General features: G+C 36.0%; 1 protein-coding gene across 9 annotated transcripts in view; it reads left to right on the top strand.

Moving 5' to 3' along the window:
• The window catches only part of rapgef2b (Rap guanine nucleotide exchange factor 2b), a 370,696-nt gene that overhangs the window by 260,676 nt on the left and 83,201 nt on the right, over positions 1-26,819 (top strand). For 8 of the 9 annotated variants that reach the window (XR_011354029.1, XM_069926253.1, XM_069926247.1 and 5 more), the window contains 8 exons: positions 320-456; positions 8,272-8,430; positions 10,557-10,709; positions 10,805-10,969; positions 11,746-11,853; positions 12,616-12,819; positions 18,412-18,520; positions 20,099-20,342. Coding sequence is in view for 8 of the 9 variants with exons in the window: in XM_069926253.1 (XP_069782354.1) it covers positions 320-456; positions 8,272-8,430; positions 10,557-10,709; positions 10,805-10,969; positions 11,746-11,853; positions 12,616-12,819; positions 18,412-18,520; positions 20,099-20,342 (1,279 nt within the window). In the remaining variant the exon portion in view is untranslated. Of the gene's footprint in view, positions 1-319; positions 457-3,642; positions 3,749-8,271; positions 8,431-10,556; positions 10,710-10,804; positions 10,970-11,745; positions 11,854-12,615; positions 12,820-18,411; positions 18,521-20,098; positions 20,343-26,819 lie in introns of those variants that run through there. The other variant, XM_069926254.1, reaches the window with a different exon arrangement.

Raw genomic sequence — 26,819 nt, forward strand, 5'->3', positions numbered from 1 at the left:
TACTGTTTTGTTTTACTGTTCAGTTGAGGGCCTTCTTCTATTTGCAACAAATAGAACTAAAACACACAATTGTCATGGTTTTACTTTCAGAAACATTGCAAAAGAAATATGATTTTATTAATTCAAACATATAGTTTTCAAATCAAAATATTATTTGTGGTCTCCATGAAACTGAATCTATCCTGTAAAGACATCCATGAGATGACAACGTATGAGCTGAAAATTTGAAGGATTGTTAAGGGTTCAATTGGCATGCCAGATGGCTGCTGAGTCCTCTTGTATCCAGAATTATAAATTGGTGCTTTTGTTTTTCATGCAGAACAATTATTGGAATTCATGCATCAGCTCCCAGCTTTTGCCAACATGACAATGTCAGTCAGAAGAGAACTTTGTGCTGTGATGGTGTTTGCAGTGGTAGAGCGGGCAGGCACCATAGTACTCAATGATGGTGAAGAGGTGTGTATTTTCAAATCAATTTGCTGAATTTTTATTTTAAGAAATAGAAAGGTTGTAATGCTGTGCTTTAAATTATATATTTATTTCATTTTGCAATGTAAAGTCCAATGCATATTAATTAAATGTATGCCACTTGATTAATCAAAAGTATGTTGAAATTTCAAACTTTCTCTTGCCTCCATTCCTTTGAATGTAAAAGAAAATCACCCCAAGGTATATGTTGTTATTTATTGAATTTAGAGCTTGTGATTGGATTGTTAATTATTTTGAAAAGTATCTTTCTTTGGCTTGGCTTCGCGGACGAAGATTTATGGAGGGGGTAAAAGTATAATCTTGCTGTAAATGACGGGTTGACTTATTTGGATGTTATTCCATTTTAGTTTACAAAATAAAGTATGATATTTTATAGGAAGAGGCTGAGAATAGAGTGTCACGGATAGATGAAGCCATGAGCAGAGCATCAGAAAAGGGCAAAGCTGAGAAGCAGAGATTTAGAATAAGATGGGACAAAGAGTGAGTGATAAAAGATGATACTAACATGGAGTTTTTTTAAAAAAAAAAGCACAAGCCCAAGATTATGAAGAACAAAGATTTTAAAGAAGGATGAAGTGAAGAATGGAGGATTAGAAGAGGTTGATTCTGAGAGTTGAATGTTAAAAGTCTAAAGATGACATAGTTATGCGCAGATGGACAGATGATGAAGGTCAGAGTGAGTGTTTAGAAAAGGACAAACCAAATGACAAGTACTTACAATACAGCAAGGTTGACAGAGGCAAGCTGTTAGTGGATGAGACTGTATGGACAGTTGGCAAGCCATTTACTCAAGTACATAGTCTCAAATCAACAATGCTGTGAACAATGAAATAGAATGGGAGGGAACCAGGAACATAGTATTAGAATGGATCATTGCTGGAGTTGGATGTATCTTGGTAAAATATAACACACAAATGTGCTGGAGAAATTTAGTAGGCCAAGCAACATCCATTGGAAGTCAAAGGTAGCCATTGTTTTAGACCTGGGCCCTTTATCAGGAATAAAAAAAAACTGAAAAAAGTAATGGGGAGGTAATGGGTGGATAGAAGAGTAAAAAAAGCTGAAAAGTGACAGGGCTAGAGGGCAGAGGGTAACTCTCAATCCGGGAAGGATGGGGAGCTGGTGGAAAGGAGACAGAGGGATAGGGAAAGAGAGACATGGGAACAGGGAGAAGACGTTGTTAATGCCGTCTGGTTGGAGACTGCAGGGATAGAATAAAAGATGTTGTTCCTCCAATTTGCAGGTAGTCTCAGTTTAGTGGTACATGTGGTTAGGAAAGGGTGATACCAGCATTTGAGGATTTAAAAAAAAAACCTGAGGTTCATTGTGGAGAGTGTGAGAAGAAATGTCTATTTGAAGATCAAGAGCTCAGGAGCAAAGGGAAACCATGATACTTACCCTCCTTTATGCTTCTGAGACAAGGAGCACTTGCAACAGGCATCTCAAAGCATTGGAAAAAAATGTCACCAATGCTGACTCTGCAAAATCCTCCAAGTTGGCAGAAATGACAAGTGAATCAATATTGACATCCTCTCCCAGGCCAACATCCCCAGCATTGATACTCTTATTGCACATTGCTGGCTTTGTGTGGGCAAGACACACCTTTCACATGCTGTTGTCAGATTCCTAAAGACTTTACCAGGAGTAGATTAAGGAAATATTTTAAGGGGTGTGGTGAAGCTTCCTTGAAGAAGTGCAATATTCCCACTAATTCTAGGAATGCCCTGCTTATAATTGCTCAAAGTAGAGGAGTATTTCTGATAGTATTGGAAACCGAACATCCATGCATCATGTGCACTTGAGGGTCCTTCATAAGGAGCACCTTCCAGATTACCTACCTACTCGCTCTATCACCTGTCTCCTGCCTCACACATGAAGAAAGTTTCCACATTGGCCTCATTAACCATCTCAGAACCCACAGAATGGAGTAGAAACAAATTATCATCAATCCAGAAAGGCTGCCAAGCAAAAAGATAAAAGGAGGAAATAATGAGCACAAAATTGGGATGTAGTATGTAGTTACATAAAGATGAATGAACATTTGAATTGGATAAACCAAGGACAGGAAATTTAACAAGAATGCTGCATTAGGAAAGACGGCTAAAATCGAGATTTAGTAAAGGATGAGTAGACAGTTTAAAAAAAAATGAGGCCATGAACAGAGCATCAAAAAAAAGGCAGTGTCCGGAGAGTACTGTACTTAACAGACTTTATAATGAAGTTGTTTAAAGATTAATCTAAGTTCAGAGAACTGGAAAAAGACATGGTGGGTGACAGAGAGTAAATGAAGTTCAAGGCAAAGTGCAGAGAATTAGTAAATGATGAGGCCATAATTGTGCTGTAGTAAAAGGATGAGTAGATATTGAAAAGTGGGGCCTGTACGAAAAGGACATTGAAGAACAGCGTGCTGAAAGAAAAGTATAGAGCAGATTGTTGATACTGGATCAGTAGAGTTTGAGAGTGGAGAGTTAGAAAAGAGAGATGCCAAGAGTGCAATGTCAGGTTCTTTCAATGCTGAGAGAATAAGGTCAGTTATTGGACTAGAGAGAAATTGAGTCCACAGGATAATGAATGGTGTGGGAAGAATTTCATAGCATTTGAAAAATGCCCAATCTGAGAAAGCAATATTGTTCAAACTGACAGGAAAAGTAACAAACCTGAAAGGCAAATTAAAATTAGTTAATCAAGAGTGGAAAATTAGATCAAAATAAATAATTGAAATTGACTTCACATGTCTGCTCTGCCCTTCTTTTAGACAGTGATTGATCTGTCTTTGGCCTTGACATCACTTTCTTGCCATACCCCATAATCCATAATACAATAATGGAAGAAAATAAGAGCGGTCATAGGCCATCATGGCTGATTTTTGCTGTCCTCAACTCCTCTTCTGTCATTTCCCCATTATTGCTTGGTCTGTCAAATTTTTATCCACCTCAGTTTTAGTATTATGTCAAATGCCATTTAGAAATTTGAGCATGTGGCGGTGTGAGCAATGGAAGAAACACAGCCACCACATTGAGGGTTGTTAACGACTTTTTATTCAAATTCAGCACGTCCCTATAAGGGCAGCATGAGCTCAGTCACCTGGTGCATTGTGACCTCATAATCGCTCCCCAGGGCGCACACTGGAAGGGATGCTGGAGTCAGAGAGAAACCTCTGACGACACCATTTCCCCATGGCTTCCCCGCCATGTGGCGATACAAGCGGGGCCCGTTCACCATGAGGATGTGCGCCGCCACAAGCACACCATATCTACAGGTTTCCCCATCAACTCTTCTGGTTTCATTCTTGAAGGACAAATTTGTAACACATGATTTAACCTTTCGTATTTACCCTGTTGACAAAAATGTTTTAATTTTAAATGTTTTCAGCTCCTTGTGGTAGAGAATTCTCAAGAATTTGCAACCCTACCTGAGAAGAAATTCCTCCTCATCACTGTCATGTATAGGCCAGCATTTATTCTGAAATTTGGTTCTGTTTTTTTCCTCATGAGGGTATTATCCTCAGCTTTGACCTTGTTAAACCCATTGAAAATCTGTGTTTTAAGGTCATCTGTCATTCTTCTAAAAATCTAATGATGGTTCCTCATTCAGTGTTTGTCAGCCTCAGTGTATCTGAGGAATTAATATAATAGATAAAATCGAACCTTCTGATTCCTCCTTAAACAAGACTAAAACTATAACATGTTTTTGGGTACAGTTTTAATAAGACCTTGGGACAATGAACAGTTAAGATATCACAAATTAATTAACAATTCACAATTCTATGACTAAATGCTTCAAACCTGACTTTTTGTTCAAATTCATTATCCAGCCTCCCTCCCCATCCATTTGTTTATGTTTAGGCAGGAGCCTTGTGCAAATGAGAGAACCTGTTGAATGAAAGAAATTCTAGTTTAGTAGAAGAAATAACATCAGAACAGTCAATGTGCAAAAAAGTACAAAATCTTCAGGACTTGATTGCTTCTTCCTAGGATTAAAAAAAAATCTGATGGCAGTGAGTGTGGTTGAATTACTACTATGTAACCACAAATAATGCTTTGCTGGATTGGAAGTTCCACTTTCTCATGGGAAAGAATCAGCTCCCATGCCTCAAGAAGAGATAACTGAGGTTCTAAAACTCAATGGTGAGGAGTTTCAGTCATGAATCTATTACTACATCGTTCACATCTGGAAAGAATAGAATATGCTGGAACATGTCAGAGACTCTGGAATTGTACATTTTCAGGAAAATCACTGAATGCTCACACAAGCATTTACTCACTAATGCCTAGTTTCGGTTTCACAAGCAGCACTTTGATGATCGATCCCTTCACCTAGAGGTGAAAGCGACTACTCCTGATGTCAAAGTTAAATTTGACAAGTGCAATATTAACAAATTCAGGTGAAACTGGACAGTGTATCTGCAAAACAGTTCAACATTTTGAGTTACAACTTGTGCAATAAGAAAGAGAGTTGTCCTTGTTGATATTACTAAAGAAATTTCTCAAGGTAGTATCTAGGGGCAAACCATGTTCACTTGCTTCATCAATGAACTTCCTTTCATCATAAGTTCAGCAGTTGTTCATTGAAGGAACAAATGTTTCATTTCATTTGTAATTTTTCAGCAAATGAAGCAGTTCTTGTCTGCATGCAGCAAGAACCAGCCAATATTCATTCATGGGATGAGAAATGGCAACTATCATGGATGGTATGGAGACTATGAGAGTCTGACTACTTTTATATGCAGTCATATTACCATTGATGATTCCTGCATTATAAACATCCTGAGGTTTCTCACTGACCAGAAATCCAACTGGATCACCCACTTAAAGCCATGGCTAAAGAGGCTGTATCTTGGAATAACTAATGTTCGAGAGACTTTTAAATGTCCAAAAAGCACAAGTCAGGAAAGGGAGTAAATATTGATGAGAAAGAAGCCCAACAGAATCCATGACAAAACAGTTCTCTTGATTTAAACCTGATCCACAGGCCTAAACATTCATTCCTCCCATGGCTACTATATTATAACTGTTATATGTACCATCTACAAAATTACAAGACCTGCATTCATTTGACTATGCTATATTAACAGCATCTCCTAAACTTTAACCTCTACTACCAGGGAGTACTATAGCAATGAGCCCTTGGGAACTCTGCCTCTGCAGGTTCTCCTCCTAGATGCATTACATGGTGACTTGGAAATATATTGCAGTCCTTCCATCATCGATGAGTATGAATCCCCTGCTTAATAGCATTAAGAGGGTAGGTTAATTCGAAGAATTACAGTGGTTCACACCACTACCATCACCACCTTATCGAGGGTAATTAGTATCAGGCAATAATTGCTGACTTTTCCAATAAAGCTCAAAATATGTATAAATAAATAGAAATAAAATTAACATGCGCTGGTTTAGATGAACTTGAATTTATCCAAAATTGTGAAATTCTTATCCAAACTTGCATTGTCTCATTTGCCCATCATTCACCTAAATGAGCCAAGCTTGAAAATGTTGTAGTTTAAAAATTCTTATTTGCCTTAAAATCACTCTAAGGTCTAGTAATTCTTTCTATGTCACTTCCCCATGAAGCTGATTAATTTTTTTCATCACCAGCGTTTATGTCAAGTGCTATATTTAGACAGGTCTGGCAACTCAAAACACAGTGGTAGAACTATATTCCACTAAAATCTGTAATCTTCTGGCCCAGTATGCAGTCAAACCAGAGGAATCAAAAGTGATTCAATGAGGGGTACAGACAGGCATGCTAAGAGGAGCATCAGCCATGCAAATAAAATGTCAATATGATGGTTCTGCAATAGACACGGCCAAGCAATCTCATAGCCATCTGTCTTCAGTCCATGGGCAATTAAGTGATTTAGGGAAAAACAAACTCCAGTGATAGCATAATCCAGCTTGTGTGTGCCATACTTAAGACTGAAGCCCAGTAAGCCTCTTCTGACTAGAATTCTGAATGGATGATTCCACCTCAGTGTCCTGCTGATATTTCTTTAATCAGGGAAGCCAGTTTTCAGCCAATTTGATAATTTCACCTAATTTTGGAAAACATGGGCAAACACAATGCAGGAATGGCTATGGAACGGGAAAATATGTGAACTGTAATGCTGGTGACATGAGCTGCACATCTAACTGCAATTCATATGAAAAAGTACGAAGGAACTATAGAGGTACAAGAAAGGGACTCATCATCACCTTCTCAAAGGCAGTGGGAGTTAGCATTAGTGATTTCTCTTGCCAGCAGTGCTCATAACAGTTGTCTCTCAGGTGTTTTGAATTAATTTTTAATCCCTTTTACACCCCTGCAGCCTTAATGTAATGACAGTTTTGTGGATGTTGTTTTGTATTTCATATCAGCTGCGATGAAAGGTGTACTTCTCTTACAAATGTTGTTTTAATTATTTTCTATTTGTGTGTCTTATTTCTGTCCTTCTCTCCCTCATTTTCTTGTCTCAAAAGTGAGAATGTTGCACTGAGACTGATTGTTTTAACAATGATCTTTGAGTACATGAATACTGTAGTTTTTTTAATATTTAATTTTCACTCAAGATGGACATATTTCTTGATTCCCTTTGATAGATCTGAAGCAGTTGCTGAAAAGAACATGGTGGATTTTAATATTTTTTAAATTTAAATTTAATCTAAATTTAATTTAAATTTTAAAAAATTTAGACATACAGGATGGTAACAGGCCATTTCGGCCCACGAGTCCATGCAATCCAATTTACACCCAATTAACCTACACACCTGGTATGTTTAGAATGGTGGGAGGAAACTGGAGCCCCCAAGGAAAACCATGCAGATACAGGGAGAACATACAAACTCTTTACAGACAGTGTGGGATTCGAACCTTGGTCCTGATCGCTCTACCTGTAAAGATGTTGCTATGCTAACTGTGTTGTCCCCAATATTTTGCTTTAAGCATTCCTTTCATTGGCACTACCATTAAAGATTGTATAAAACTAAACAAAATTTTTTCCCATTTGTTAGGATCTCAAAAGTACTTCATGTACAATGGATAGTTGGCAAATATGCATTGACAAATAAAAATCAAACATGTATCTGAAAAATTTGTTTCAATTACTAATTACTAATTCGTTAATTATAACATCTGATTGACTTTACGCTTTGAAATGCTGCAAGAGTCTCTTTACATTGCCTAGCTACTTTTAAACCCTATCCATAAGCATTAGCAAACCTGTTCTCATATACCCTAATCCTTGCCCTGTCTTAATGTAACCCATTATCTCGTATATATCTGAAGAATCTGCCCTGAGAATTATAAACCTTTCTTCTGACACAATTTCTTCAGTCACAATTTCTTCAGCCATATATTTATTTGCACCATCTTTCCACCCTTATAGACACTGATAAGAAATCCAGAAACTACTGCCTTTGAAAACTACTCCCTCCCTTCCCATAAATTGTTATGCTGTTTTTCCCAAGTGGCACAAGTGCATTCTATGGATTTGTAGAACACTACACTGTCTCTTTTCAATAGAAGAAAAATTAAAATCCAGTTTCTCTTCCAGGTCAATGCTTTGCAAATTTTGTGCTACTTTGATTTAAAAAAAAAAAGCACCTTTATTTTTTTAAGTATAAAATAAATAGCTGTTCTTCCCAGTTTCACAGTATTTCCATCCTCACCAGGCTCCTGCCCATTGCACCCCACCAAAGCATTGAAGCATCACTTTAATATGTAGTTTGAAGTATCCCAAAGTGGTAATCTTGCTTGTAGAGTATCATTGAACAGAATTGCATTTGGATGTTTTTATTTGTTTTCCAGCTTGATTCATGGTCAGTAATTTTAAATGGCTCAGTTGAGGTCACTTACCTTGATGGAAGGCTGGAAATCCTGTGCATGGGCAACAGCTTTGGTGTCTCTCCAACTCTAGAGAAAGAATACATGAAGGGAGTAATGAAAACTAAGGCTGATGACTGCCAGGTAATGAAGTTTATCTTTGTCCTGAATACATTTTATTTTTAAAAACCCACTGGAGTTTTATGTTCTGTAATTACTATAAAAGGAAAAGTTTTGATATTTAATATAAATGTGCTCAGTGTAACATGGAAGGTATCATTTCAGTGTCTGCTGCAGTGACCTGTTAATTCTAAGTCAAAGACGTGGAAGTGGTTTGTCTCAACCAAGTCGCAGGAACCACGAAGAAGGAACACTTTTTAAATGTTTGTAAGTGTGAGGAGATTTGGCATTCCACTGAAAACTTCTACAGGTATATGTGGAAAGTATACTGACTGGTTGGATCACGGCCTGGTATGGAAACCTGAGTACCCAAGAATGCAGACGATTGCAAACCTTGCCACATCCATCAAAGGCACTTACTTCCCATCCATTGGAGCCATCTGCTTAAGTTACTGGCTTAGGAAAGCATCAATATCATAAAAGATATCCATCAAGATGGTCAAATTCATTTCTCGATGCTATCCTCAGGCAGAAGGAATAGAACCCTGAAGTGTGGCTTTTCTGTTGTTTTCCCAGCGTTCCCTTACTACTCCAGTATTCTAGGACCACCAAAAATCTATCTGCATTATTCTCAATTTTTTTTCCCCACGAACTGCACCTGTGAAATACGTTTACCCTTTAATATTTATTATCATTTCTTTTCTCACATGGTAATTTAATTCATGCTTATTGTTTATTTATGTAATTATATCCCCATGTAGCTGCAGCAAGCATTGTACATTGTGCTAATGTGTATAACAATAAACCTGCCTCATCAACATCATGAATAATAATATGTTGAAGGAGTAAATAATTGTCATGTTCCAGTTTTATATTTTATTATACATTCAAATTCATATTAATAAATCATAAAATTTCAGAAACTAGTATTTTTGCAGGCCATTAAATATCCATTTATGCAACTGTTATACTACAGCTGTGTTTGATTTTCCCATTTTTCCTTCATTTTCCCCTGGATTCTACAATAAACTTGGATTTACCATGGCCATTTGTTGAAAGTTCAAATGATTATATGACTTGTCAACTCTAAAGTCTTGGGGATATGATCAGGAATCCATGTCCTAGGGAGAATGTTCAAAGTCCACGAGCAAAGTACCAGAATGAACCTGTCTTGTCAGAACTGTGGAACAGCAACTTTACTACCTTGCCATTTTGGAGCATTAAAATAATTAAATATTTGAAAAACACTTTATTTAATTATAAACTATAATTACAAATGTAGGTAGTTTAATATTCCAATTTGAATCAACAAGTTTTCTCCTTTTTATTCAGCCAGTCCTGGTTGATGTTTAATTTATGAATATATACATATTTTTTTTAAAATCACATACTTCATGATACTTTCAGCAATAAAACCTTTGCCTGCCTCAGTAGTGTGTTTAAAGAAACATGGCACTTAAATATCTAAGAGCATTATGGTTTAAAAAAAAGGGGGTTTTAATTCTAAAATGTTAATGGATCAGATTTGTAATGCATATGATGAAAATATTATTCCAGAAAAAAAATCTTCCTTTTTTTGTACACTTTTGGACAAACTCCTTCCAGTTTTAAAGTAAGAATATGAAAATAATTTTGTGAATAATATTTTAGTTACATTTTGAGTGACAAGGACATTTTTAGTCATGATATTTTTAATTGAGCAAATCATTGGGCATCCTATCTCTAGTTGTGAAACACCTACTAATACAGTGGTTCTCAACCTTTTCCTTTCCACTCACATGCCACTTTAAGTAATCCCTATGCCATCGGTGCTCTGTGATTAGAAAGGGATTGCTTAAAGTGGTATGAGGGTAGAAAGAAAAAGTTTGAAAACTAATGTTTTAATCGTACCTAATTGACTGGTTATTTGCATGGTTTTATAACTCCAAAGGAAATGGGCCAGTGACAATTTTTCTCAAGCAAAATATTTCAGTAACAATTGGGTCTAGAACAGTGATTCTCAACCTTCCCTTCCCACCCGCATACCACCTTAAGCAATTCCTTACTAATCACAGAGCACCGATGGCATAGGGATTACTTAAAGTGGAATGTGAGTGGAAAGAAAAAAACCACTGACCTAATACTAATGAATTTTCTACATTCCTGTGCAGTTTGTGTGCATAGCTCAGCAAGACTATTGTAGAATACTCAATCAGGTGGAAAAGAATATGCAGAAAGTAGAAGAGGAGGGAGAGATTGTTATGGTGAAAGAACATCGAGAGTTGGATCGCACAGGAACCAGGAAAGGACATATAGTCATAAAGGTAAGCAGGGATTTCAAAACATATCTCAAATATGTAATGATTATTGTTTTAATTTTATGAAAAATTTATGGTCCCAATTGGTTTTATTATACTAGGGGACACCTGAGAGGTTAACAATGCATCTGGTGGAAGAGCACTCAGTGGTGGACCCAACATATATAGAAGATTTTCTTTTAACCTACAGAACGTTCTTATCAAGCCCAATGGAAATTGGGAAGAAATTGCTGGAGTGGTTTAATGACCCAAGTCTCAGGGACAAGGTTAGTCAAAGAATGAAAAACTTGACTTCTGAAATTGTAATTTTTCAATAACATTTAACTTTTCACTAATGTCAACTTTCACCAAATATTAATGTGTTATGAATCCAGTCATTACCATTGTGTAATTCAGTATTGATCCACATAAATTGGAATTATATCGATTGATAGTAAATCTTAGATAATTGTTTGGCAGGGAAGAAATCTAAAATTATGATTTTGATTTTTATCACATGTTCTTTCCTCTGTATATTTAGGTTTATTTACTATGGGGTGCTACTTGATTTCTTTACTTAATTTTGCCATTTATTTTCGAACAGTTTTCAGTAATTTTGTGAATTGCCATGTTGTACAACTATTATTCCATCTAACAAGTAACAGGTTATTTCACCTGTGGTAATGTACATCATTCACTTGAGAGCTGTGGGTTAAATTAATATCCTTTATTGTTTGTACATTTTTTGAAAATATTTCACGTTAACTGAAGTGAGGTGAGAGGATTTAAGACCCTCAATAGTTTTGCTCCTTGTACCATAAGTATTATCCGGCATCAAATAACCTGTTTCAATTCTCATTGCTCTGCTAACTATCTGCTTGTGTATATTAAACTGCAGCTTGCCTCAAAGTTTAAATTAAAAGGTTTAACTAAAAAACAGATAAATGATAAATTGAAGCAATCAAGCATTGCAAGCAAATTCTTTATTCTCTTTATGGAACTTGTCAGCATGTATTGTGCATATCAAATCTAATGTGATTCAACCATTCTAAATACTTTATAGGTAACACGGGTAGTATTATTGTGGGTAAACAATCACTTCAATGATTTTGAAGGAAATTCTGCAATGACCACTTTTCTCGAGGAATTTGAAAACAACTTGGAACGGGAGGTAAGTTATTCCACTTAGGTCATTCTTAACATTGAGTTCCTCCTCACAAATGAATGTTTGCATTATGACGCTGCTGTATAACACTGAATTTCATGACTTATTCATGACAATAGATTCTGACGTAATATAAAATGTTGTCAAAAACTTAATCAAGTTTAAAAGAATTGGAGGTTGTCTTAATGAAACATCAGATTCTGAGAGGAAATAACAAAGTATATGCTGAGAGCTTGTTTCCTTCATGGTGAAAATCTTGGAGTGGATATTTAGCTGTTTTGAAGATTTCATATTTATTGTCAGAGTACATACATGACATCACATACAATCCTGAGATTCTTTTTTTCCTGTGAGCAGGCAGAATTACCAAACTAACTGGTAGTGCAAAAAATAAACAGTGTCAATGTGTAAGCAAACAGTCAACTGTAAACAGATAACGAATGTAAACAAACTCTGCAATACAGAGGATAAAAAAATCCATAAAGTGCACAAGCAAGTCCTTATATGAATCTCTCATTGAGAAAATGTTAAAGGAATCTCTCAGTCATATGTCTTTTAACAATAGAGCATTCTGAATATTCAGTTGTTGAATATATAGTGAATAAAGAGACTTAAGGATGAGGAAGTTAAGTGGTCCTGAGCTACAGGATCAGCATAATATTGAACACTAAGGCAAACCTGGGAAATTAAATGCCCTGTACTTCCTTCTATTTTATGTTATTATGATCACAAATTTAATTCTTTAACAATATGTTTTTGTGTTTCTAGAAAATGGGTGGTCACCTCAGGCTGTTGAACATTGCTTGTGCAGCTAAAGCTAAGCGCCGGCTTATAACTTTACTGAAGCCGTCACGTGAAGCCCCTTTGCCATTTATCCTTTTGGGAGGCACTGAGAAAGGTTTTGGGATCTTCATTGACAGTGTAGAGCCTGGAAGCAAAGCTACTGAAGCTGGATTGAAACGTGGTGATCAGGTTTGCATTCTATTTTAACTAATTTGAATCTTATCTGCATCTATTAATGTGGAATCAGGTCTTACATGTAGTGTAGTGACTAGAACTCCATATAGTATTCCAGCTGTGGCCATCCAATGTTTTTTATTAGTTGTACCAACTAAATTGCTTACTTTTAAAATCTGTACCCAGGCTATCCTTTCCTTACCACCTTATTTACTTGTGTGGGCTGCATATTTGTGTGTCCTTGTAGTTCTCTGTCAAGATCCTTCTGTACCTTAATACCCTCTATTGCTTTACCATTCCTTGTGTGTTTTCTAGCATTGTGAGTCCTCTCAGGATTAGATCCTATCCACTATTGCTCTGCCCAATTTACCAAGTCAATCCAGCTGCGCTGGGTGGGTCACGTCTCCAGAATGGAGGACCATCGCCTTCCCAAGATCGTGTTATATGGCGAGCTCTCCACTGGCCACCGTGACAGAGGTGCACCAAAGAAGAGGTACAAGGACTGCCTAAAGAAATCTCTTGGTGCCTGCCACATTGACCAGCGCCAGTGGGCTGATATCGCCTCAAACCGTGCATCTTGGTGCCTCACAGTTCGGCAGGCAGCAACCTCCTTCGAAGAAGACCGCAGAGCCCGCCTCACTGACAAAAGACAAAGGAGGAAAAACCCAACACCCAACCCCAACCAACCAATTTTCCCCTGCAACCGTGTCTGCCTGTCCCGCATCGGACTTGTCAGCCACAATCGAGCCTGCAGCTGACGTGGACATTTACTCCCTCCATAAATCTTCGTCCGCGAAGCCAAGCCAAAGAGAACCATAGAACATTACAGTTCAGAAAGCAGGCCCAATAACCCTTCTAGTCTGTGTAGAACAGTTAATCTACCAAGTTCCACTGACCTGCACCCAGTCCATTCCCCTCCCATCCATGTACCTCCCCAATTTTTTTAAATGTGAAAATTAATATTATCCTGTAGCTTCAGACTGCCCTGCTCTCTCTCAACAGCATCACCAATGCTGTAATCTACAAACTTGGTGATCATATCTTCTACATCACATCCAAAATTGTTCGTGTATATGGAAACAGTAAAGATCCTAGCTCCACTTCCCAAGGACTGCAGTCTTTTTGGACTAGTTTCCTATGTGACTTTAGTGAACTCTCTATATCAACCTTGCTGGCCTCTATGATACATATTCATTCATGTTGGTTAGTTTAATTTTTGTTTAGATCCCATTTTAGACAGAACTACGAGAGGAAAGTCAAGAACTAAAGTGACAAAAGCCACATAAGTATTAATGAGAGTTTTGAACTTTATAGATGTTTGAAGAAGAATACATCCCAGAGAAAGTGATCACTTTTTTTTAAATTCAAGTAAACATGACTCCTATTCTAGAATTGATCTCTTTTTGATTTCAGCACAATTGCAGGGTAGGTTATTAGATGCAGAATATAAAGCGAGAATTCTGTCTGATCATTTGCTTTCATTTGCCAGATAAAGAGAAATCAGTTTATAGATGGAGGTTGAATTCATTATTATTAAAAAGGATTTTATTTGAACTCAGATACAGTTATTTTGTGATGTCAATTTAATTTCTGTGAATGATAAATTTGTAATATGGGATGCTTTGAAGGCATATTTGAGAGGCCAAATTATGTTTTATTTATAAAATTTTTTAAAAATATGAAAAAAGTAGCTCAATTAGTACAAGAAATAATGGTTTTAGAAAAATACCTTCAAAAGAAAAGCTCAGAGAATAAACGTAGACAACTTATCAATAAAAAACTTCAATATAATACATTGCAAACACATAGAACGGAAAAGGTGATTACAAGAACTAATCAAGTGTATTATGAGTTAGATGAAAGATCACATAAAGTGTTCGCATGGCAGTTGAAAGCAGAGCAGGTATCAAGAATGATTAATGTAATTAAAATGATTTAAATGTTATAATAAACCTCAAGAAACAAATGCTGGAGAAACTAGATCAAACAGGGCCTTTAAGTTGCAATGGCAAAGATACATCACCAATGTTTCAGGCTTGAGGCCTTAGTTGAGTTTCTCAAGCATTTGTGTTTTTTTACTTAACCACGGTGTCAACAGAATCCTGTGTTTTACCTCAAGAAATAAATTAATTGTTTAAGAAATGTTATTCTAAATTATATAGTTCAGGGTCTTTAAAAGATGAGATAAAATAGATATCTTGGAAACATTTACCTAGATTGAGTACGATAGAACAAGCAGAACTAAATGTTAATATCACACAATGAAGTGAAGGAAGCAATTAGTTCATTACAAAGTAATAAAGTGCTGTGAGAAGATGGTTTTCCACTTGAATTCTATAAAGAATTTAAAGATTTATTGATTCCTCTTTTTGTCAAGATAACATAACAAACACTGTTAATGTAAGATATAGATTAGTTCTGTATAATTTTCTACTCCCCAGCTATATTTAGCAACAGAAACTGAAGGGAATGAAATCTGATACATCAGATCAATATTTTAGGTGCAGTGAAGAGATAGGTTCTTTTTTTCATTCAACTTGGTCATGTCCCAAGGTAAAAACCTTTCTGAGTGAATTTACAAAACTTTTTTAGAACAAGTTACAGGTATACTATTTTCATTAAACTCAGATTTATTTTTATTGGGAAACATAGAAGGAACAAGATCCAAACTAAAATTGTCAACATATCAAATGAAATTTGTTAAAATAGCATTGGCAATAGCAAGGAAATATATTGCAGTGACTTGGAAATCGGATTTGTATATAGATATGGAAAGATGGAATACAGAAATCCAAAGCTGTATCCCTTTAAAGAAAATTACATAAAATTTGAGAAATAAATATCCTATTTTTTTTTCAAATTTGGAGCCTGTACACACAAATTTTGGTTATAAATATGTAGAAATATTCTTTCAGCCTCTTAAGTCCTGTGTCAACCTTCATCTTTAAAACAAAAATGATCATATAAAATCTGTTGAGTTCCAGTATGTTGTGGAATGCCTTTATCTTTTCCTTTTTGTACTATATATAATTCTTTATATGCATTGATGATTGTTTTGGGGGGGGGGGTGGTTGGCTAAGAGATTGGGAGAGGGAGGAAGGGGAGTAGTTATAACCATCATGTAATGAATGAAAATCTCTTTTGTTTGAATGCTTATTTTATTGTATAATGATTTATTATATGTATGGAAATATTTTAAAATAAAATATTTTTAAAAATCATGTTGTTAATACAGCTTGTCTCCAGATGAGCCATGATTAACCTGCTTTTCTAAATGTAGATTCATCCCAGCCCTTCAAATTTATTGCAATAAATTCCATACCATACTCAGAAGTCTTTATTCATCTGTCCATTGTTACTGCCTTTCTTGAATAAAGGTGCAGTGTTTACTGTCCTCAGCCATCTGCACATTGCTTGTTACCAATAAAGATTTTAGTATTTCAACCAGAGTTTGAGAAATCTCTATCCTTGCACCTGTAGCAGGCTGGGATACATTTCTTGAAATGGTGGGGATATATCTACTTGTAACCATACTGTTGCATCTTGTGCTAGTTTTAAATTATAGTTTATTTAAATTTTATTTACAACATGATAGAAGCCGATTCTGGCCTTTTAAACCCTTTCCATCCAATTACACCCAATTAACCTACAACTCTATATTTCTTGGACGGTGGAAAGCATCTGGAATACCCAGGCAAAACCAAGGTAGACATGGGGAGAATGTAAAACTCCTTACGGACACTGCCGGACTCAAACTCAGGTTGCTGTCGCTGTAATAGCATTGTGCTAACGACTATGCTAACCATAACTTGTTCGAGAATGTCACCACTCCCCTTCCCGAATTCTTCCCTCCTATTTAGTGTGTACAGATGAGCAGTTTTCATTTAAGACCTCACCTGCATAATCTCTCTCCACACATCGATTGCCCATTTGGTCTCCAATGGTCCTTACTCCAACCCTGGTTATCCTCTCACTTTTAAAATACATAGGAAATGTTCGGGTAGCTTATTGATCTTCCCGACAGTAATATTTTGTACCTCTTTGCCTCCTGAGTTACTTCTTAAAGTATACCCGGATACTTCCTGACAGTCATCCTCATTTTTTACTCTCTTTATTTGCATAATGTTTCCTTTTATTTTGTTATCCAACTGTCAAAATCTGTTGACCTTAACTTTTACCCTTGTGGGGATAAGTTGGTCCTGAACTTTGTCAATTTCACTTTTGAATGGATGTAGAATTGCTATCTCCAACATACTCTCCCAATGACACTCACTTCCTGCCTACATTCCCTGAGATGTGCTCTAGTTGTTGTTCCTTCTCTGGTAAAACTATATGGAAAAAAAAATAGTTCTCCTGGAGGAACTTTAAAAATTCCAGCCTCTCTAAGTCTGTAAGTATGCATTTTAACTGGGGAGGGATTTAAATTATTTAGGAAAATAAATTTAAAGAGCTGGTATGAGAAATCTTTCAGAAAGGTTTGGACAAGTTTCTGTTCGTTACCTTTCCTCTGCTTAATGTCAAGCATCTTATTACCAATTATTTTAAATGATCTTTGCTTCCACTTCCATTACCGGAAGTATGTGCACCAACTACATTTTACAACGTGCAGTTGGGATTGGCACAGGCATTGATGTACTCCAGGTGTGGGTTCATTTTGTTTATCAGATGCACTGTGGGCATTAAGGGATTGTTCCATGAATAAGCCTTCCCACCATCATGTTCACCAATAGGCTGCTCTGACTCTTGCCTGCATATTCCTTTCACTTCAATTTTCTTTAACCATATCTTTATCACCTTTTAATTGACAAGGTGAAATAGGTTGTTTTTAAATACCTTCCAGAATTTTGTGTGGCTTGTATTAGATATTTTATTATTTTAATGTTTCTTTGCATGGATGTTTCCACTTCCCAGTACTCCATACATGGACAAAAATATGCAGTTCCATCTGTGTGAATAATTATACAAATATGAATCTATAAAAAGTGCATTTTATTAGCACATTTCCAGAACTGGCAGCACAAAGACAAAATCTTAAGTAATTCAGACTGGTTTCTTCTAGCAGATGAAAGTTTATCTTGTGTCTCTGCACCTGAAATGAAAACTGGAAATTTCATGTTTTTATCTAATTTTTGTGGCAGTCCATGTGTTTGGAATAAATTATTTTAAATTAGAACCATTGCAATCCTGAAATGGCCTCACAAGGTTAATGTTCTTCTGGGATAAAACTAAAAAAGCACTACAAGTAACTCAAAACTTTTTGTTTTTAGAAACACAAGATTATGAAGAACGTATCCCACTGAGCTTACCATCTGGTTTACTTACCACCTTTTACTGGTATTTTCAATAATAAAATGGAAGAATTTAGTTCCTGTAATTTGACAGATGCAACGGGCTTCAGTTGTGAAGCCGTTCATTGAATACCATAATTAGCTATGACTTCAGCTGCTTTTATCTAACATGAGAGCTGATATTTTTACAATTACATAGACTCCTTTCATTGGAGAGCAGTAAAAGTTGTAACAACAATGTTAGCTTGTATGATGAGATTTTTGAGATTGTAACTACACATTTGATGTAAATCAAAATTGAAGGGAATTTGTTTTTCAGATAATGGAAGTTAATGGACAAAACTTTGAGAATATTCAGCTACCTAAAGCCTTGGAAATTCTTCGGAATAACACTCATTTGTCTATCACTGTGAAAACAAACTTGTTTGGTAGGTTTCATATACAGCTGTAATTCTATACATATTATAAACATGACCCATTTAATTCTTGTAATTTTTAAGACTATCAAAGCTAAATTGATGCATTAATTTTAATGTGACAAAGTCCCCCAGATTTTGGGCAAGTTTCATTAAATTGGAAAATAGTAAATGCAGCTTGTTTATTTGAAAAGAAAGGGAAGCAGAAAACTACAGGTCAGTCAGTTTAATATTTGTCATGGGGAAAGCTTTAGAAGCTGTATTAAGGAGGGTACAGCAAGGCTCATTAAAAAAAAATCAAGGTAATTCAGCAAAAATCAACATGGTTTTGTGAAATTTGCAGAAGTAATATGTGTTGTGGATTAATGATAACTGGTGAATGCACAGGTGCTAGATTTCCAGAAGACTCGTGTTTTATTGCAGAAAATAAAAGCCGTTAGTGTGGCAGGTAACATTGAAATCGATAGGTGATTGGATAACTAACAGGAAACGGGCGCACACTGTTAGTGGATCTTTAAGATTGGCCATTGAATGTTGTGGGGAAGTCAATAGGCTATCACTTGATTACTGGTTATTCTGTTACAGAATTATTCTTTGCTATTCAGCAACTTGAGTTTGGATGTTGCCCATATACAGGTGGTCCCTAACTTACGACCATAATTGAGACTGACAAATTGGTTGTAACTCGGATTGATCGTAAGTCGGGTTCACCCCACCACGCATAATTAAATGAGACCATATAAAAGATTTTTAACAATTGAATCATTAATGAAGAATGTAAACATATGTATAGTACCTTCAATAAAGATACTCCCCAATGTCCATATATACTAGAGGTTCATAATAAAGTCATTGGACTCAGACATTGGGCTGCCGTTGAGACTTTAGGGCTGTCGTGGAGTGCAGGGACCAGTATACAGTACTTGTACAATAGTTTTAATGTTTTTCTAAAGAAAGGTTTGGTCATATGTGCGGGTGGATGTAACTTGCGTAGGATGGAAGTAGAGGACTGCCTGTATGAAGGGCCCAGCTATGGACTTCATTAACTGAGGAATTTTGCTCGTTGTGGAAAGATAATGCCTATTATTAAATATGATTCAGAGTTCAAATTTATTGTCAGAGTACATGTATGACATCACATAAAACCCTGAGATTCTTTTTCCTGCCGGTGAGGCAGAATTACCACTTATTGGCAGTGCAAAAAAAAAATGGATTCAGTGTACAAATGTAAACAAACTACAATACAGAGAGAGAGAGAGAGAGGGGGGAAAAAAGTAAAAGTTCTTAAAAATAAGTCCCCATTAAGGAGTCTGATGGTGGAGGAATTCAGAAGCCCATTCAACTCGATTATTATCAAACAGAACTTGTCATTAATTAAGTTTAAACTGGAGTGTCCATTATATACAATATGTATAGTTGGCAGTGGCAGCGTATTATTTTGTATACTTCCAACTTGTCTATTAAATAGGTAATTGTATGCAATTCCCTCCTCTGCTACATATAATTAAAATTTAGTTATATTCAAAGTCTCTTTGTTATAAAATCAACAAAAAATGTTCCGAGGTCAAAAAATTTTTGCTTCTTTCACAGTGTTTAAAGAACTTCTATCCAGACTTGCAGAAGAGAAAAGAAATGGTGCTCCACACATACCAAAAATTGGTGACAAAAAAGGCAGCCGCTATTCCATCCCAGACCTTGCTGTGGATGTGGAACAGGTGATTGGATTAGATAAGGCAAATAAGAAGGCCAAAGCAAATGCAGTGATAGGGCGAAACAAGTTGAAGAAAATACTGGACAAGACACGGATCAGCATCCTTCCACAAAAACCTTATAAGTAAGTGGGTGTTATTTTACTGTGAATTACATTCAAAATGGATGATTCTTGAATATTTATGTAAGCACTGTGTGACTTGCAGTTGGTTGAGGCAATATTTTTAGAAGAATTGATGCTTCCTGAATAATGTATTTGGTGAATATTTATCTGATTGATATTATTGAAATAGTTCAATGAATTATTTTAAACATTGGCATTTCAACTGAAGTAATTGAAGTTCTTGATCAGAGGCCCAGAAGGAATCCTAAGTATGCTACTTTTCCCTTTCTTTTCCATTGTTAATTTATTTTCATTTTAAAACAGGTCATTTTAAAACTGAAGAAAATGACTGTGGTTTTGTCTCACCTCATTGCATAAAACCATCCTGACAATCTAAATAATATTCATGTGACCTTTCTTTGAGCTTTCAACCACCTCTACCCCTTCCCCTGAGCCAGCCTTCTATTTATGTTACTACATAATCTTTTTATTAATCGCTTTCATGATCATCCTGGGATAACTCCTTTCTCATTGGAAATTACAATAAAATATGGTTAACTGGAATGGGAGATCTATTCTCTGAAGCCCTGTATCTTTAAATCAAGATATTTAAAAGAAATCTTCTTGCTTTTTACCATTGTTCTATCAGTTCTACCAGTCATTGAATTTTTTTTCTTCCATGTTGAACACTACATTGGAAGAATACTAAGGATACCAAGTCTCTGTAGATGGATGATTTAAATGTCTTGCGTTAATAGAGCTTTAGTAACACAACCCCTGGCCATCACGAAGGATGCAGGCTTTTTCACTAAGATTTAAGCAGGTGATCTTGGTGTCCATGAGATCCAAAGTCCCCATGCTTTACTTGGGTAACTCTTGGAATTCCATCTCTCCTTCATAGGTCATATGAAATGAAAGATTGGCAACATATCTAATAGTTCAAAAGTGGATATTTTCAGCAATGTGATTGCAATTTCCAATCTTTTTCATGCATTTGATTTTTATGTATATGTTCCTGAGTGCTTTTTGTTTCTTAATTTACTGTCTTAGATTTCTTCATTGTGAAGGAGCTTGATGACATCACTATTTCTGGATGCACCATTCCTTTAAGACTCAATATTTAAAAAAAATATTTTATTTAATATTCTATACATGCAGTAACTACAATTATTATAATAACACATATAACAAAAAAGCAAATTAATTACATACATGATGATTTTCACCCCACCCCAAAACCCCTCCATCCCAGCCTACCTCCCCCCTCAAGAAAAAAACAATAGAAGGAGTCAAGTGATGGAGTAGTGGGGGGTAGGAGAATAGCAGCTCTCTCCAGAAAAGAAGAAATAAAGTGAAGAAAGTACAAAGTTCAAGAAACACAAACCATAACAAATAAAAGATAAAGTTGTGGAGAAAAGAAAGAAAATGGCACCCAAGAAGGAAAAAGTTAAAACAATGGGGTGGGGAAAAGAAGAAAATACGCCAGAAGAGAAAGGAGAAGGCCTTACCTGCATGAAGAAACAGGGAGCCGTCGTGGAGAAGAGAGCCCCCCCCGGTTCCCCAAGGTTGGTGACGACCCCGCAATTTCGACCTCCCGACCACTGGACTGCAAAAATGGCTCTCTGAGCCAAACAAAAGCGCGCAACTGCGCATGCGTGAGGAGTCGCGCATGTGCAGTGCACTCACTAAGGAAAAAGAGATCACCGATGGGATGGGAGTCCAGCTGAGGAACGAGCAAACACAGCGCGACCAGCTGAGGGATGCCCAACACCAGGGCTCTCATCTGGAAGAAGAGGAAAGCGACGGGAAAGGGAGTGATAGGAAAGAAGAACAGCAACAGGAGGCCCAACAGAGGACAAGCCCAGAAGAAGACAACCAATGGCAAGAAGCCATGCAAGAAGACGCCCAGCAAAGCGAAGCAAGCAGCTCAACAAGAAAGTCAGAAGTGACACAGATACAAGGAAGAGAAGTAGAAGACACAAACACAGGTGCAGATACAGAAGAAGAGGAAGAAGATCAAGCTCTGCACAGAGGAATAGAAGGTAAAATAGATGGACAGTATATAGATTTAAAAAAAATTCAAGAACAAATGAGAATGGTTGACATTAGAATTTAGTGAAATGAAAAGTACAGAAGAATAGAGCTGGACATAACAGATGTAGGGAAAAGATTAGAAAATGTGGAAGAACATGTAATGGTGATAGAAATGGAAGTGAACGACTTAAAGAAAATTGGAAGAAAGTGATAAAAAAGTTAAAGAAACACAGGAGTTGTTAGCTCAGAAGATGGATATAATGGAAAACTATAGTAGGCAAAACTGCGTAAAGATAGTGGGCCTAAAGGAAGATGAAGAAGGCACAAATATGAAAGAATTTATAAAAGAATGGATCCCAAAGGTCCTGGGAATGCCAGAAATACAGGAAGGAATGGAAATAGAAAGGGCACACAGAACACTAGCTCCGAAACCACAGACACAGCAAAAATCAAGATCCGTTTTAGTAAAATTTCTGAGATACTCGACAAGAGAAAATATACTGGAGAGGGCAAGGAATAAAATTAGAGAAGACGAAAAAATCATTGGAATACAAGGGTCAAAAAATATTTTTTTACCCAGACATAAGTTTCGAACTCTTAAAGAAGAGGAAAGAGTTTAATACAACAAAATCGATCCTATGGAAAAAAGGTTATAAATTTATGTTAAGATATCCAGCTGTGCTTAAAATATTTATCCCTGGGGAGCAAAACAGACTGTTCTCGGATCCAGAGGAAGCACGAGAATTAGCAGAATGACTGCAGGACAGAAGGAGAGATGAAGAGATGTAACAAGAACGAAGAACGACGACAAAATACATATAAAGATGTATAAGTAAGAACTAAAGAAAAGGGAAGAAAGGACGTAAGGGGGGGGGGAACAGAGGGTGAGCTTTGTTATATGTGAAGGTAAAAGTCTTTTCTGGAGGGGGTTGGGTGGGAGAGAATAACCATCACTGCGAAATCAGTTGACGCTTTCGAGCAGGTTCGCAATCCAAATGGAGAGGGGAGTTGTGGTTGCCCGGCAAGGGGCAACTCAAGAGAGGAGGGGTGGGGAAACACATTTGCGGTTAAGAGAATTTTAGATGTGGGAGTTGTTGAAGTATTTTATGTTTTAAAAGTGTTGTCATATATTGAGTTCAAAAAGGGAAAACTGAGAGATGGAAATGGGGAAAAGGGGGATGGTGGTGGTGGTGAGGAAGTGGAAATGAGATGTAAACAGAATATGAGATGGCCATGTTGAACTATATGACTATAAATATTAATGGAATATATAACCAAATTAAACAAAAAGGCTATTAAATTTCCTGAAAAAAAGAAAAAAATAGACATAGCATTTATGCAGGAAACGCATCTAACTGAAGTGGAACATAATAAATTAAAGAGAGACTGGGTAGGGTACATAGCGGCAGCATCCTATAATTCAAAAGCCAGAGGTGTAGCTATATTAATAAATAAAAATGCATCAATCAAAATAGAGGAGAAAATAATAGATCCAGCAAGGAGGTATGTAATGATAAAGTATCAGATATATTCAGAATTCTGGAATTGATCAATATTATATGCACCTAATGAAGAGGTGTCCAGCTAATCAAAAGATTATGCAAGATTTTTTTTGAAGATTGTAGATACGCAGGGGAATATATTAATAGGAGGGGATTTTAACCTTAATTTGGATCCAATGTTGGATAAAATTGGACAAAAGAATAACAAAAAGAATAAAGTGGCCAAATTTATGGTTAAATCAATGCAGGAAATTAAACATGGATATATGGAGGAGGCAGCACCAAAGGGAGAAGAAATACTCATATTACTCGAGTAGGCATAAAAGATACTCAAGGATTGATATGTTTTTGTTGTTGAACCATATTCAAGGGAGAGTTAGGAAAACTGAATATAAAGCTAGATTCCTATCTGATCACTGGAGGACATCCCACCAAGAACATATAGATGGAGATTAAACTCCATGCTACTTAAAAGACAGGAATTTAGAGAATTTATTGAATCACAAAACTTTGAAATAAATACGGAATCAGTGAAAGACAAATGTTTATTATGGGATGCAATGAAAGCCTTCATGAGAGGGCAGATAATAAGTTATGTAACTAAGATGAAAAAGGACTATAATCGGGAACTAGAACAGTTGGAAAGGGAGATAGTAAATACAGAAAAAGAACTAGCAACAAGGGACGATATAACAAAAAGAGAATTGGCGGACAGAAAATAAAATACGAAACATTACAAACGTATAAGGTGGAGAAGAACATAATGAAAATAAAGCAAATGTATTATGAGCTGGAGAAAAAAAACACACAAAATATTAGCCTGGCAACTTAAAACAGAACAAGCTAAAAGAATTGTATTGGCATCAAGGAAAATGGACAAACAAATTACATATAATCCAATGGAGATTAATGAGAACTTTAAGGAATTTTATGAACAATTATACCAAACTGAGAATGAGGGGAAAGATGATAAAATAGAAGAGTTTTTAGCTAAAATTGAACTGCTGAAATTGTAAGAAGAGGAGCAAAACAAGCTGATAAAACCATTTGAAATAGAAGTACAGGATATATTAAAAAGCTGCCGAACAATAAAACACCTGGAGAGGATGGATTCCCAATAGAATTCTATAGAACATTTAAAGAGTTATTAATTCCACCTCTCCTGGAAGTAATGAACCAGATAGAAGAATCACAAAACTTGCCAGATTCATACAAGACAGCAATAATTACAGTAATACCAAAGATGGGGAAGGATCCACTAACAGCAACATCATATAGACCAATATCTCTACTTAATTCAGATTATAAGATAATCAAAATTATTAGCAAACAGATTGGCCGACTGTGTACCAAACATAGTAAAACAAGATCAAACTGGATTTATTAAGAAAAGACGAACAGCGTTCTGTAAATTTATTAATTTAATTCATGCAATTCAAGGAACTAAGATGCCAACCGTGGCTGTTGCTTTAGACGCAGAAAAAGCCTTTGACAGGGTAGAATGGAATTATTTATTCAAAGTATAACAGAGGTTCAATCTACCAAAAAAAAATTAATTGGATTAAAGCATTATATAATGGACCATTGGCGAAGGTGACAGTCAATGGATATGTATCGAACCAATTCAAATTAAGTAGGCCAACTAAGCAGGGATGTCCACTATCTCCCTCACTGTTTGCTTTAGCAATAGAACCATTGGCAGAACTGAAAATAAAACAAAAGGGATAAAAATAAAGGAGAAGGAGTATAAAATCAGTTTATTTACAGATGACATCATAGTATACTTAACAGAACCAGAAATATCAATAAAAGAAGTACATAAGAAATTGAAGGAATATGGAGAAATATCGAGGTACAAGATCAACGCAAATAAAAGTGAAGCATTGCCAATGAGTAATGCCGATTATACAGAATTTTAAAAAAAATCACCATTTAAATGGCAAACTCAAGCAATCCGATACCTAAGTATTAGATTAGATAATAATTTAAGTCACCTGTACAAATTAAATTATCAGCCATTAATTAAGAAATTGCAGGAAGACCTAGAACATTGGAAAGAATTACCACTAATGTTGATAGGGAGGGTAAATTGCATTAAAATGAATGTCTTCCCAAGGATACAATACTTATTTCAATCGTTACCAATTCCCTTAACAGAGAAATTCTTTAATGAACTAAAGAGAATAATAAGGAAATTTTTATGGAAAGGGGGGGAAAACCGGAGGATAGTGTTAGATAAATTAACAGAGAGGTACAACCAAAGTGGTTTGCAGCACAATTAAGGTATTTATCAGATTTTTATCAGACAAGGGAAAAACCAGATTGGACTAAGATAGGGCTAGATAAAATAGGGGAGAAGGTACCGGAACATATACTTTATAAGTGGGATGAAAAGCTGGTGCAGTATAAAAGCTCAACAGTTCTGCATCATTTACTTAATATATGGAAGAAGATTCACTTAGAAAGGAAAAAAAACAAATTACCAACTACCAAAATTATTATTGATGCAAAATCAGCTAATCCCTTTTACAGTAGATAACCTTTCCTTTAGAGAATGGGAGAGAAAAGGGATAGAAAAGAATAGAAAATTGTTTTTTGGAAAATAATTTATTAACATTTGAACAAATGAAGTACAAATATGGAATAACTCATGGTACAATGTTTGCATGCCATCAACTGAAAGCCTACTTAAAGGATAAATTGGGAAACAGACTGAGATTACCAGAAGGAAGCAGCTTTGAATATGTGATTACAGAAACAATGATAATAAAAAGATTTATAACAAACATGTACATCAAGCTGCAAAAGAAGGAAAATGATTAAATGAGCTATAAACCCAAACAAAAGTTACGTATGATACAGTATAATTGGTTAAACAGGTTATATATCACACCCCAAAAGTTTAAAAAAATGGGATCCAACATTATCAGATAGATGTTTTCGCTGTAAGATGGAAATGGGA

The sequence above is a fragment of the Narcine bancroftii genome, chromosome 3, assembly GCF_036971445.1.
Source record: "Narcine bancroftii isolate sNarBan1 chromosome 3, sNarBan1.hap1, whole genome shotgun sequence".
NCBI classification, from domain to species: Eukaryota; Metazoa; Chordata; class Chondrichthyes; order Torpediniformes; family Narcinidae; genus Narcine; species Narcine bancroftii.